Source organism: Pecten maximus, chromosome 16 (assembly GCF_902652985.1).
Source record: "Pecten maximus chromosome 16, xPecMax1.1, whole genome shotgun sequence".
NCBI lineage: Eukaryota > Metazoa > Mollusca > Bivalvia > Pectinida > Pectinidae > Pecten > Pecten maximus.
In genome coordinates this window covers 1,584,220-1,599,642 of record NC_047030.1, presented here as the reverse complement: position 1 = coordinate 1,599,642, position 15,423 = coordinate 1,584,220, and the positions used below count along the sequence as shown (strand labels likewise).

The following is a 15,423-nucleotide window of genomic DNA, read 5'->3' as shown; positions in this document are numbered from 1 at the left end:
CGTACTCCTGACGTTTCTTAGAATATTTTTCAAAGTAATTATGTAAACTAAATGTTAAGTGTCATTGTCTTCGTAACAATGTTTCGTTGTTAGACGGGGACTAAATGGTTGCTATGGTTACCAGTATCGTGTATGACAAACATCCAATCCTTCTACCGATTCTTTATTTTAGCGGTTTTAGCGCTGTAAACAAACTGCCTGACAAAGGTCGTTAATATTAGTGAATGTTTGTGACGACAATTTATAGACTATGCTTTCATTTGAGTTCACGCATTGTTCAAGTTCGACAAGGACCTGCTTCTGTGGACAAACATGCCCAACAGGTGCAAACACGACCAGTTCAGATTATGTAACATCCTTTCTTCATTTTACTTAAAAACATATAATTTAGCCACTTTTACATTTAATCCACGTCAATGGTTTTTAAAAGATCAAAAGTAAAATTGAACAAAAGAACAAAATTATATGGAAAACCATAGCTAGATTTTAGACCTGGTTAGAGTACCGGAAGTGGGGGGCGCTATTGTATTCTGGTCAGTTCATTAGTTAGAACTGATTATATCGTCACGCATGACTAGATACACGGTAATGTAGGATAAGTAGTGTATAGCAAAATATACTCAAGCTGTATATTTCAGTTTCTGAAATTTGATTCAACGGAATAGTAAGGTATGGCCTATTCAATACATATGAAACTCGATAACTGGATTAGCATGGATGTATCGGAAAACACAAATCGTGATTATCCGCAACAAAAATAGATATTTGATATGTGTATAGGAGTTATGAAATATTAATGGATTAACACGTGACGTGCCACGTTTTGTATAGCAGAACACAAATATGTACCGAAGTAATGCACATATACGTGTCAGCGGAAATAAACATTCAATACTAGAAAACATTTTGACATATTGTTGTATGGACTAGCCAAAGGTCCATTTTTGTTTGTTTGCGGGGTTTATTGCTCCCAGAACAAATTTGGCCATATGTGGTAGTAGTTGGTGACTACCTCACTGGACAACATATACGGAAGGTTCGTCGCATGTCATATAGAGCATTTGGAGAGGCGAGGTAAAGCGTCGTCCCAAATGACGAAGCCAAGATTGTACTAGACGGTCTATGATCACATGCACAGCTTCCTGAGAAACCCTGACCGCTCTTGGGTATGTCTCTCAAATAGGCCGGAATAATTATCTAGTTCTGCACGAATATAATACCCCGGTACCGAACTTCGTATGTACGCATGCTCGTATATTTGAAATTTTACACACATCTATCACAAGTTAGAAAATATGGCCCGTATAGACAAAGAACCAATATGGTGTCGGGGTCAATGAGTGCAGAATAAAGGTGAGATGTACTTACGGCGTAAGGGATATGGCTGACCAATCCACTACTGAGGACCCAGGCAAGGACCAATCGACATACGTCCCAGGCAAATGTCAGTTGATGATACCGTTCGTGTATTGTGTATGTACCCGCTCCGGGAACACTGGATCTTTTCTGGGGAAGATAAAACCGCCCAGCTCCGTATTTCACAAGGGCAACACGTCTGACGTACTTCAACAAAATTGTCGCGTCACACACACAAATTACTGAAAACACAACACAACTAAACACTAGCACTCCCATCACAACCCCCATCCCCTGTCCGAGGTCACTGCTGAGGAAATAACACTTTCCTTCCGAATGAAACGTCTGTGGTACGGCCCCTATTATTGGTAGAAGCCCCAACACAGCCGATATGGCCCATACTGTAGGGACGACGCCCTTTACAATAGTCGTAAATCTTATTCTTTTTCCTTTTGTCGAATATTTCAAAATTGCCGACCACAAGACGGATAGAGACAACATGGTAAGCACTTGTAGCACCCTGAAGCAGATAGATGCCCAAACATAGAACTGACACAGACCATCCGGCCACGTGTTTCCGGTAATCTGTACAAGGGCTGGAATAGCCGGTAGGAGAAGGCCGTTAATAGACATTGTGATGACGTATGAGAAAAATAGAATATCCGATCCGTGATGAAACGGTGTGTAGTGAGAAATGACGATGGCAGTTATAACACCAGTGATTCCAGCAAGGGGAGATAACACCAGCCACAGAACGTTGGTCACAAATTCAGACATTTTTGTGACATACTCGCCACAAACACGATTCCCCCTCTGACATTTACTCTCCTCTCATACTACTTTAACTTGCCACACGAAGGCGCCATTTTTTGTCGTGCGCGGAAGGGCAGTAATGGTACTCTTGATTAATACTCCCGTATGAATAAAACATCACCCCGAACTTCCGGTGAAGACGGTCGGATAGACAACTATCAAATAGATTTTATGTATCACTACGATCTTACAGAAATCACTACGTCGTGTGTACATATATTTGTACTCCCTTTGATGACTCCCGTATTTCTCATGATCCGACGGACCTCACTTCCTGGACACCCTTAATTCCGAGACAAATTCCAATATATAGCTTCACGTCTATGTCACCACTCAACACAGATGCAGCCCACCATCTGTACGCCTTTTTAACGGGACAAGTTGGAAACATGGTGCCTTGTCAAACATTGCTACCGAGATGATACCGAGGTCCTGTTGTTTAGTCCTGAAAGGAAAATTCAATATTGAATGTAATGTTAAAATGAAAGAAATTAACTGGAGTAATACATTAACCGATAATTAATACACTGCCGCGTTTCAATCGACGATTTGAATTTGATGACATTAACGCCATGTATGTTTTGAAGAAAATCGAGTTTATCCAATCCCTTCCGGTACTAAAGGTAAAAACAATAATCCAGAAACTTTGACACGAGTGTTGAGACAAAGATAACGAACGGTACATTCACTATTTATAACGATCTATTTGTACCCTTACTCCACGTGAGCTCGTGCCTAAGACTCAGGTAACCTTAATAACTAAAGGATGAGTATGATAACATCTGTCAAGCACGTGGTCCGTCCGCGATTGTTAGCGATCAATTATTAATTCAAGTTTCCACATACGCGGCAGTGAGGGATATAAAAGTCTAACAAAAGTTCCTCTCATAGGTAACATCAATGTGCTATAAGTAAATGTAATCAACGGAAATCGATCAGCCCCATATATAGAGGTCAAAGGTCAGCTTATACAGACACGTGGCTTGTGTTTATCCACAATCACGTTTAAAAGACTTTGAATCACAAAGACAATCTCCCTTCAAAGCCAGCAGTGTACGTGTCAATTGTATATAAACACAATGGCTTGTTTATTGTTGGTTAAATTCTAAATATATTTAGTATGTATGTTATTCCTGATTTTAACCTACCTGTAATATCAACAAACTTCGGCCTTGGAGATAATTTCTGGTCGTCGATAGCATCAATAAGATTATTTGAGCCGTACAATAAGTCGTTGGAGCACGGATAATTGGTATGGGACATTAGGTACAATACTAGTACCGGGATGTATGTCAGATTCGTGTGTGGTCACTCTCATTAATTGTGTATCCTGATGTACCCGTTATAATGAATCCGGTAACTCATCTTTACAGTACGGTATTTAGCTCATCACTCAAACCCCCGTCACACCCGGCCACGCTCCCTGTACGGCACGTCCTGTAATATATATACAGTATACGGCACGTCCTGTAATATATATACAGTATACGGCACGTCCTGTAATATATATATACAGTACACGGCACGTCCCGTAATATATATACAGTATACGGCACGTCCTGTAATATATATACAGTATACGTCACGTCCTGTATTATATATACAGTATACGGCACGTCCTGTAATATATATACAGTATACGGCACGTCCTGTAATATATATACAGTATACGTCACGTCCTGTATTATATATACAGTATACGGCACGTCCTGTAATATATATACAGTACACGGCACGTCCCGTAATATATATATACAGTATACGGCACGTCCTGTAATATATATACAGTATACGGCACGTCCTGTATTATATATACAGTATACGTCACGTCCTGTATTATATATACAGTATACGGCACGTCCTGTAATATATATACAGTATACGTCACGTCCTGTATTATATATACAGTATACGGCACGTCCTGTAATATATATACAGTATACGGCACGTCCTGTATTATATATACAGTATACGGCACGTCCTGTATTATATATACAGTATACGTCACGTCCTGTAATATATATACAGTATACGGCACGTCCTGTAATATATATACAGTATACGGCACGTCCTGTAATATATATACAGTATACGGCACGTCCTGTAATATATATACAGTATACGTCACGTCCTGTATTATATATACAGTATACGGCACGTCCTGTAATATATATACAGTATACGTCACGTCCTGTATTATATATACAGTATACGGCACGTCCTGTAATATATATACAGTATACGGTACGTCCTGTAATATATATACAGTATACGGCACGTCCTGTAATATATATACAGTATACGGTACGTCCTGTAATATATATACAGTATACGGCACGTCCTGTAATATATATACAGTATACGGTACGTCCTGTAATATATATACAGTATACGGTACGTCCTGTAATATATATACAGTATACGGTACGTCCTGTAATATATATACAGTATACGGCACGTCCTGTAATATATATACAGTATACGGCACGTCCTGTAATATATATACAGTACACGGTACGTCCTGTAATATATATACAGTATACGGCACGTCCTGTAATATATATACAGTATACGGCACGTCCTGTAATATATATACAGTATACGGCACGTCCTGTAATATATATACAGTATACGGTACGTCCTGTAATATATATACAGTATACGGTACGTCCTGTAATATATATACAGTATACGGCACGTCCTGTAATATATATACAGTATACGGTACGTCCTGTAATATATATACAGTATACGGCACGTCCTGTAATATATATATACAGTATACGGCACGTCCTGTAATATATATACAGTATACGGTACGTTCTGTAATATATATACAGTATACGGCACGTCCTGTAATATATATACAGTATACGGCACGTCCTGTAATATATATATACAGTACACGGCACGTCCCGTAATATATATACAGTATACGGCACGTCCTGTAATATATATACAGTATACGGTACGTCCTGTAATATATATACAGTATACGGCACGTCCTGTAATATATATACAGTATACGGCACGTCCTGTAATGTATATATACAGTATACGGAACGTCCTGTAATATATATACAGTATACGGTACGTCCTGTAATATATATACAGTATACGGCACGTCCTGTAATATATATACAGTATACGGCACGTCCTGTAATATATTTACAGTATACGGCACGTCCTGTAATATATATACAGTATACGGTACGTCCTGTAATATATATACAGTATACGGCACGTCCTGTAATATATATACAGTATACGGCACGTCCTGTAATATATATACAGTACACGGTACGTCCTGTAATATATATACAGTATACGGCACGTCCTGTACTATATATACAGTATACGGCACGTCCCGTAATATATATACAGTATACGGCACGTCCTGTAATATATATACAGTATACGGCACGTCCTGTAATATATATACAGTATACGGCACGTCCTGTAATATATATACAGTATACGGCACGTCCTGTAATATATATACAGTATACGGCACGTCCTGTAATATATATACAGTATACGGCACGTCCTGTAATATATATATACAGTATACGGCACGTCCTGTAATATGTATACAGTATACGGCACGTCCTGTAATATATATACAGTATACGGCACGTCCTGTAATATATATACAGTATACGGCACGTCCTGTAATATATATACAGTATACGGCACGTCCTGTAATATATATACAGTATACGGTACGTCCTGTAATATATATATACAGTATACGGCACGTCCTGTAATATGTATACAGTATACGGCACGTCCTGTAATATATATACAGTACACGGTACGTCCTGTAATATATATACAGTACACGGCACGTCCTGCAATATATATACAGTATACGGTACGTCCTGTAATATATATACAGTATACGGTACGTCCTGTAATATATATACAGTATACGGTACGTCCTGTAATATATATACAGTACACGGCACGTCCTGCAATATATATACAGTATACGGCACGTCCTGTAATATATATACAGTATACGGCACGTCCTGTAATATATATACAGTATACGGCACGTCCTGTAATATATATACAGTATACGGCACGTCCTGTAATGTATATACAGTACACGGTACGTCCTGTAATATATATACAGTATACGGCACGTCCTGTAATATATATACAGTATACGGTACGTCCTGTAATATATATACAGTATACGGCACGTCCTGTAATGTATATACAGTATAAGGCACGCCCTGTAATATATATACAGTATACTGCACGTCCTGTAATATATATACAGTATACGGTACGTCCTGTAATATATATACAGTATACGGTACGTCCTGTAATATATATACAGTATACGACACGTCCTGTAATATATATACAGTATACGGTACGTCCTGTAATATATATACAGTATACGGTACGTCCTGTAATATATATACAGTATACGGTACGTCCTGTAATATATATACAGTATACGGTACGTCCTGTAATATATATACAGTATACGGCACGTCCTGTAATATATATACAGTATACAGCACGTCCTGTAATATATATACAGTATACGGCACGTCCTGTAATATATATACAGTATACGGCACGTCCTGTAATATATATACAGTATACGACACGTCCTGTACTATATATACAGTATACGGCATGTCCTGTAATATATATACAGTATACGGTACGTCCTGTAATATATATACAGTATACGGTACGTCCTGTAATATATATACAGTATACGGCACGTCCTGTAATATATATACAGTATACAGCACGTCCTGTAATATATATACAGTATACGGCACGTCCTGTAATATATATACAGTATACGGCACGTCCTGTAATATATATACAGTATACGGTACGTCCTGTAATATATATACAGTATACGACACGTCCTGTACTATATATACAGTATACGGCATGTCCTGTAATATATATACAGTATACGGTACGTCCTGTAATATATATACAGTATACGGTACGTCCTGTAATATATATACAGTATACGGCACGTCCTGTAATATATATACAGTATACAGCACGTCCTGTAATATATATACAGTATACGGCACGTCCTGTAATATATATACAGTATACGGCACGTCCTGTAATATATATACAGTATACGACACGTCCTGTAATATATATACAGTATACGGTAAATTTTGGAGGAACACGTCAAGGGCTTGGAGAACGAAATATGAACGAAAGTCGAGAAGGACGTGGTCTGGTCTTTATAGACGTGGAGGACGTGGTATGGTCTTTATAGATGTGGAGGACGTGGTATGGTCTGTATAGACGTGGAGGACGTGGTATGTTCTTTATAGACGTGGAGAACGTGGTCTGGTCTTTATAGACGTGGAGGACGTGGTCTGGTCTTTATAGACGTGGAGGACGTGGTGTGGTCTGTATAGACGTGGAGGACGTGGTATGGTCTGTATAGACGTGAAGGACGTGGTCTGGTCTTTATAGACGTGGAGGACGTGGTCTGGTCTTTATAGACGTGGAGAACGTGGTCTGGTCTTTATAGACGTGGAGGACGTGGTGTGGTCTTTATAGACGTGGAGGACGTGGTATGGTCTTTATAGACGTGGAGGACGTGGTCTGGTCGTTATAGACGTAGAGGACGTGGTCTGGTCTTTATAGACGTGGAGGACGTGGTCTGGTCTGTATAGACGTGGAGGACGTGGTCTGGTCTGTATAGACGTGGAGGACGTGGTCTGGTCTGTATAGACGTAGAGGACGTGGTCTGGTCTTTATAGACGTGGAGGACGTGGTCTGGTCTTTATAGACGTAGAGGACGTGGTCTGGTCTTTATAGACGTGGAGGACGTGGTGTGGTCTTTACAGACGTAGAGGACGTGGTCTGGTCGTTATAGACGTGTAGGACGTGGTATGGTCTGTATAGACGTGGAGGACGTGGTGTGGTCTTTATAGACGTGGAGGACGTGGTGTGGTCTTTATAGACGTGGAGGACGTGGTCTTGTCTTTATAGACGTGGAGGACGTGGTCTTGTCTTTATAGACGTGGAGGACGTGGTATGGTCTTTATAGACGTGGAGGACGTGGTCTGGTCTTTATAGACGTGGAGGACGTGGTATGGTCTTTATAGACGTTGAGGACGTGGTCTGGTCTTCATAGACGTGGAGGACGTGGTCTGGTCTTTATAGACGTGGAGGACGTGGTATGGTTTGTATAGACGTTGAGGACGTGGTATGGTCTTTATAGACATGGAGGACGTGGTCTGGTCTTTATAGATGTGGAGGACGTGGTATGGTCTGTATAAACGTGGAGGACGTGGTATGGTCTTTATAGACGTGGAGGACGTGGTATGGTCTTTATAGACGTGGAGGACGTGGTATGGTCTGTATAGACTTAGGGGACGTGGTATGGTCTTCATGGACGTCAAATTCCTGTATCGCTTTCGTTCCGGCCACCATATACCCCCATCACACTAGGTCACGTTCCCACTACGTCCAACCACGTCCTGGAAAAAATTGAAGAACGCAATGCGAACGCAGAAAGAACTTGTACAACGTAGTAAAGACTCAATAGAGACCGATAAGGACGTGTTATGGTCTTCATGGACCTGGAGGACGTGAACAAACTTTGAGCATGTTAAAAAAAAGCGTAGCGAGGACGTGGTCCAATCGGGACGTAGTAAGAACGTAACAGGGACGCAGTACCAGCGGTATTGACGTGGTAATGACGTAACCAAAACCCAATGAGAACTTCATTGACGCAGTGGAAGCGTAGCGCTGATGGAAAGGATTGTATTACGTTCTCATTGCGTTGTCAGTGCGTTCTTGCTACGTCAATGTAGTTCTTATTGCGACCTCTCTACGCTTGTACAATGACCAAGGTACGCCAATACCACGTTGTTGATGACCACGTTAGGTTTCCAGTACGTTCTTACGGTGCTCATTAAGTTTACGACACGTCTGTCACAGGTTACCACCACGTCAAAACCACGTCCAGAGGATCGGCTGTATAAATACTCATTTCAAGTTTAATTCATTATCACTTTCGTTCAAACTACAAAAGAAGATGGTTACAAGTTATCAAGAACTTCTTATGCATCTTGCTCTGATTCAAGGACAACAGGTTTTTATTGATGCACAGGCCGCACTTTTGATGCTGCGAAGAAGGCGAAGAAGGAATAAAAGACAACCTAGGCTTTTTGGGTTCGTCCTTGGCTTTCTGTTGAAAGAAGACTACAATTTGGCCATTATGATCGACTAATGACGGAGTTAAGAGTAGAAGACCATCATTCGTTCTTGAACTTCATGAGGATGCCTCCTGAAATGTTTGATGAACTGCTGAATAGAGTTGAATAGCCACTTGGTGGTGGATTTTTTAGAATTTTACCTCTGCCTCTCCCACCACGGCCTGTCTTGGACTGTCCGGATTTTCTCGGCGGCATATTGTGAATATTGCAGGGGAATGGAAAAAAGAAACAAGGCAAGTTGTATTTATAGGGAACGGGCAAACGCAGAGAGAACGTAGTAATTACGTAATGCACGCGTAGAAAGATCTTTTTGGACGTAGTAAGAGCGTATTAAGAACACACAGAGCGTGGTGCACGCGCGAACATGCGCGAGATAAGGTCTTAGTGGAAACGTGTAGGACGTAGTAAGAACCCAGCAAGGACGTAATGAGGGCGTAATATGAACGTGACAACTGTAAAATTCTCCATTTTTGCCACGACCCCGCTGCGTTTCTCGAAATTTTAAGGACGCAGTGCGGTCTTCGTGGTCTTTGTCTTAGTGTGATGGGGGCAATAGTAGATGACAAACCAGAATCGAATCAATGACAACAGGTTCTACGCGATACACAATGTACAACCGAGCTGCAGTCTTGATGCTGAAAAGAAGGAATATAAGACAACCTAGGCTTTATTAGGTTTGCCCCTGGCTTTCTGTCCAATTAAGTCTGTAATTTGGCCACTATGATCGGCTGAAGACAGAAAAAACAGCATGTCAAGCAGTAATTATTTGTAAGTGGACGAATGTAGCGAGAACTTGGTGGGTGAGTGGTACACGGGTAGAAGATCTTTTGGGACGTAGTAAGAACTTGGTAAGACCGCATTGGTTGTGGCGCACATGTGATCATGCGCGTGGTATGGAATTAGTGGAAACGTGTCGGAGGCAGTAAGAACCTGGAAGGGACGTGAAACCTGAATAATCGTCCATTCTGACCACGGCCATGTTTCTCGACATATTCAGGACGCAGTGCTGTCTCCATGGTCTCATCCGAGTGTGACGGGGGCTTTACTCGGTGTCGCTCAAATAACTCAGCCTAGTTCGCATGTTTCTTTCCTTCGACCTGTCCCCGACTTTACCTCCATTTTGTGTTCCTTTCTTCCTTCCTTTAATATATGTCCCCCTTTTCCTATCCTATCAATCTATTTTCGTCGTTCTTACTTATTAATTGGCTCCATCTTTCTATCTTTCTCTATGTCCCCAAATTTCCCTTCTTTTTTATCTGAACAAACCACTCCTTTCAATCTATCTGTCCCATCTTTCTCGTATTTTCTGTCTTCATTTTCTTTCCTATTTATCTTTCCCCATCTAAATCTACTATTTATCTGTCTTCATCTTTATCTCCTATTTATCTGTCCCCATTTTTCTCTCGTATTTATCTGTCTTCATCTTTATCTCCTATTTATTTGTCCCTATTTTTCTCTCGCATTTATCTGTGGCCATCCTCTTTCGTATTTATCTGTCTCCATCTTTCTCTTGTATTTATCTGTCCCGATCTTAATCTACTATTTATCTGTCCTCATCATTCTCTTGTATTTATCTGTCCCGATCTTAATCTACTATTTATCTGTCCTCATCTTTCTCTTGTATTTATCTGTCCTCATCTTTCTCTCGTATTTATCTGTCCCCATCTTTCTCTCTTTCTGTCCTCGTCAGCATTTTTCGGAGTAGGACAACTGAGTCGCCCGTTGTCAGTTTTATTAGGCTGTGTATATAGCTATGGATATTTTAGGTGAATGGGTGACGGACTTGTTTGTGATTTTACTCTATTCTCCAAATATGGGAATAATGATCTACCAGCATGGCTTTTAAGCAAACTACAGATTCTGCAGGGATTCATCAGGACAGTCAATGAATGGAAAGGAGAGAAAGCCACTAAAGACAAGATAAGGCAACGTGATCGGGTGGGGTGTCCTGCTGGTTGTCTTTGGCAGTATGCTTCAGTGAGGTGGCACTATCAAGAAGACAGGAGTTTGGCGCTTTCACAAGGAGACAAGCACAAACCGCGGCCTCCAAAAAACACACACTCACCACACGCATGCATCACGCACCCTGGGGAGGCCGTCCTTAAATTACCTTTGTTGTTGATTGGACATACAATCGGGTAAACTCGGCTGCTTCCGGTATCGTCCGTAATGTACATGTAGTTACGGAAACATTTGATTGGTTTGTTTTGTTCAACGTCCTATTAACAGCCAGGGTCATTTAAGGACGTGCCAGGTTTTGGAGGTGGAGGAGAGCCAGAGTACCCGGAGAAAAACCACCGGCCTACGGTCAGTACCTGGCAACTGTCCCACGTTGGTTTCGAACTCGCAACCCAGAGGTGGAGGACTAGTGTTAAAGTGTCGGGACACCTTAACCACTCGGCCACCGCGGCCCCCTTACGGGAACAGTCGAGTTGTGAAGAGTGACAGCACATATACATTGTACCTGACTATACGTTATTTAGTCGACTACACGTGTCAACTTGCTAATCATTAAAGTGATGTCGCTATGGTGTAGGGACTAATCGGATTGGACGTGATGGTACATAAGTACAGAGATATGGAAATCATATTTCAATTTTCGCCGAGAGACACGACGAGGCGACTAACGTGTATACATTACAGCATACTTACATAAACGGGCAATAACAAGACTGAAGTTACATTAACATTTACATTTACATATTTTTATGTATAATTAACACCTGTTATATACCTGTATAGACGTGTAATATACACCTGTTCTATACCTGTATAGACGTGTAATATACACCTGTTATATACCTGTATAGACGTGTAATATACACCTGCTATATACCTGTACAGACGTGTAATACACACCTGTTATATACCTGTACACACGTGTAATACACATCTGTTATATACCTGTACACACGTGTAATACACACCTGTTATATACCTGTACAGACGTGTAATACACACCTGTTATATACCTGTACAGACGTGTTATACACACCTGTTATATACCTGTACAGACGTGTAATACACACCTGTTATATACCTGTACAGACGTGTAATACACACCTGTTATATACCTGTACACACGTGTAATACACACCTGTTATATACCTGTACATACGTGAAATACACACCTGTTATATACCTGTACAGACGTGTAATACACACGTGTTATATACCTGTACAGACGTGTAATACACACCTGTTATATACCTGTACAGACGTGTAATACACACCTGTTATATACCTGTACAGACGTGTAATACACACCTGTTATATACCTGTATATACGTGTAATACACACCTGTTATATACCTGTACACACGTGTAATACACACCTGTTATATACCTGTATAAACGTGTAATACACACCTGTTATATACCTGTACAGACGTGTAATACACACCTGTTATATACCTGTACATACGTGAAATACACACCTGTTATATACCTGTACAGACGTGTAATACACACGTGTCATATACCTGTACAGACGTGTAATACACACCTGTTATATACCTGTATACACGTGTAATACACACCTGTTATATACCTGTACAGACGTGTAATACACACCTGTTATATACCTGTACATACGTGAAATACACACCTGTTATATACCTGTACAGACGTGTAATACACACCTGTTATATACCTGTACCGGCGTGTAATACACATGTGTTATATACGTGTAATACATTTTGACACCTGTAATAGACGCGTTATAAATAACTATACTTGTTTAAACGTTATGACACATTTGTTTAACAAACGTCGGAGACATTTATTGGATGTATTCCTGACACATCTGTATTCCAACCTGTATTTAACCTGTATTGACCATGTAATTGACTTACCTGTTCTATATATAGGTTAATTGGCCAGGTGTGTATGATGTACATTACGTACTGATACAAGCCTCCCTCTTTGTCCTCTCTACGTGTCCGTTCCAGGAGAGGAACATCCTGTTTTAAGATACATTACAAACATATCAATATGTATATTTAAATGCTTTTATAGATAAACATTTACCTGCTATTTCCATAACGTCGATCCAGGTGAGGTGATTTAACCGATACTTATATCCAGGTAATTAAAGATATCGATGCAGCTGTACAATATCAAGAGTCGGCTTTATCCCCAATCTGCTAGTGTAGTTCATGTTCACTTTGTCATAACCAGGTGTTTTGCAGGTAAACGTAAAATGACACACACGTTTAAAACATCATAAGCACGGACTGAAAAAACCAGCATGCACTGGTACACTTCAATTAACTCACGAATCACTAGAGGGTAAATTCATCACAGCTACATGTACAATTAGAATTATTTTTATCGAATACGAACATTTAAAATTCTATTTATAGCTTTCCCGTGCTAACAATGCTCGAGCAAGTCACCTGTGACGGGTACATACACACGAGGCATCCTGTTCACGTATAAGGACCATCAGTAACGACAACCGAGGTACGCCGGTAACTCCCAAACAAAGACACCCCATGCATGTCTCTTTCATAATTGTCCAAGACCAATTGTTGACGAGCACACTTCTGTCAATGGGCCAGGCGTGGTCGTACTGGCGTGTGTCAGAGACCATGTACTTGTGTTGCTGTCCGTTCGGCACTCTCCCATTATAAGGATATTCCGTTAATGCTACGTGATGCTGACGAGCCGATCGATCGATATCGAACGGTATGTTTGCAACATTCACACATGCGCAACACAGCAATCCACGTGGGTATATACTTCAGGGGTTGTATGAAGTGATAAAACGCTCGTCATTACATTAATACACTGTGTATAATTGTTGTGTTGGGTAAATCTAACATTCGAACAATTACGGGCGACTGTCCATCGATATTTCCAGCATTCCCATTGATTTACACGATAGAAGGTGTGGATAAGTAGTCGAAACAAAATTTAACGTTTGTTGATTTGTGGGTGTGTTTTCGGAAGAACACACAACAATGTAGTATTATATATATATAATTAATTTAATTAATTAAATTTGAATAACACTTAATACATTAAATTAAGTAATATATATAATACGTGCGGGTGCTATTATTCAGTAAGTTGACGTATCAATGATTTTGTACCGCGTGTTACGGAACAAGTAAGAGTATGTGTCTTTATCCTTTAGTATTGTGGTATGTTTATATATAGTGTACTATGATTCTATACGTTGTAAAACTTTCGGAATTAATTTCGGAATTGTAATATTTCCAACAGCCGGTCGTGTCTGTGATCTCTCCCGCCTGTTTTAGGACTTGAACAGTCCCATTCTCGACAGTTACGGTCACTTTCAATGTGTGCAGGGAGCGACAGAGAACACTACCGCTAGATTATCGAGGATGGAACAATCCCATCTCGATAGAAATGTAAAGTTTTAATCAATGTACTCGTTACTCTGGGAAAGGTGGTGGAGTTTGTGTTATTCAGATTCTGTCGCTCATAATTTGGTTTCTCGAACGAATAAATACTACGAAACGTGAGGAAAGTGTATACGTTTTACGTGAATCTCAAAGTAAACACGAATTCTCGACGGTGCCAGTTCAAACTCCCGGTGACATTACCCTGTTGTGGGGAGATAAGAAATAGATTAATACATTCTTTGTTAATATATCCTAAACGACTTGTGTAACACTTCAATGATGCCTAAATCATAAGAGTCATTCCCCTTTGTTTTGTTGAAGGAGTGCAACACAGCGGAGAGAAATGATCAGTACTTAGGCAGATAGGAGAGCACAAAAACAAGAGAAATGGTGACATTTCTTCGCACTTTTTTTTTGTCAAAAGCGAGTGCTGAAGCGCTGCCAGGGATATTTGACTTTGTCTTCTCAGACACACTACAACGAGGACGAAGTTTCGTAAAAAAAAATAATATTGTAGTCTGAATAAATCTAGTCAGAAGATGAACGCTGCGATTGTAATTAAGTTTAAACGTTTGAAAATCCTTTCATTACATCCAATCCCGCCGGCAACAGACGAAATCGCATTGGAATACACCACAAATACTGATAAA

The 15,423-nt window shown here is 40.2% G+C and overlaps 1 protein-coding gene across 1 annotated transcript in view; it reads right to left on the bottom strand.

The window, feature by feature from the left end:
• The window catches only part of LOC117345036, an 84,684-nt gene extending 70,686 nt beyond the window's left edge, over positions 1-13,998 (bottom strand). Inside the window, exons 1-2 of the mRNA XM_033907969.1 lie at positions 13,431-13,998; positions 1,369-2,614 (exon numbers count right to left, since the gene is read on the bottom strand). Coding sequence (XP_033763860.1) covers positions 1,369-2,133 — 765 coding nt within the window. The 5' untranslated portion in view covers positions 2,134-2,614; positions 13,431-13,998. The remainder of the gene's footprint in view (positions 1-1,368; positions 2,615-13,430) is intronic.
• Between the last annotated feature and the right edge of the window lie 1,425 nt (positions 13,999-15,423).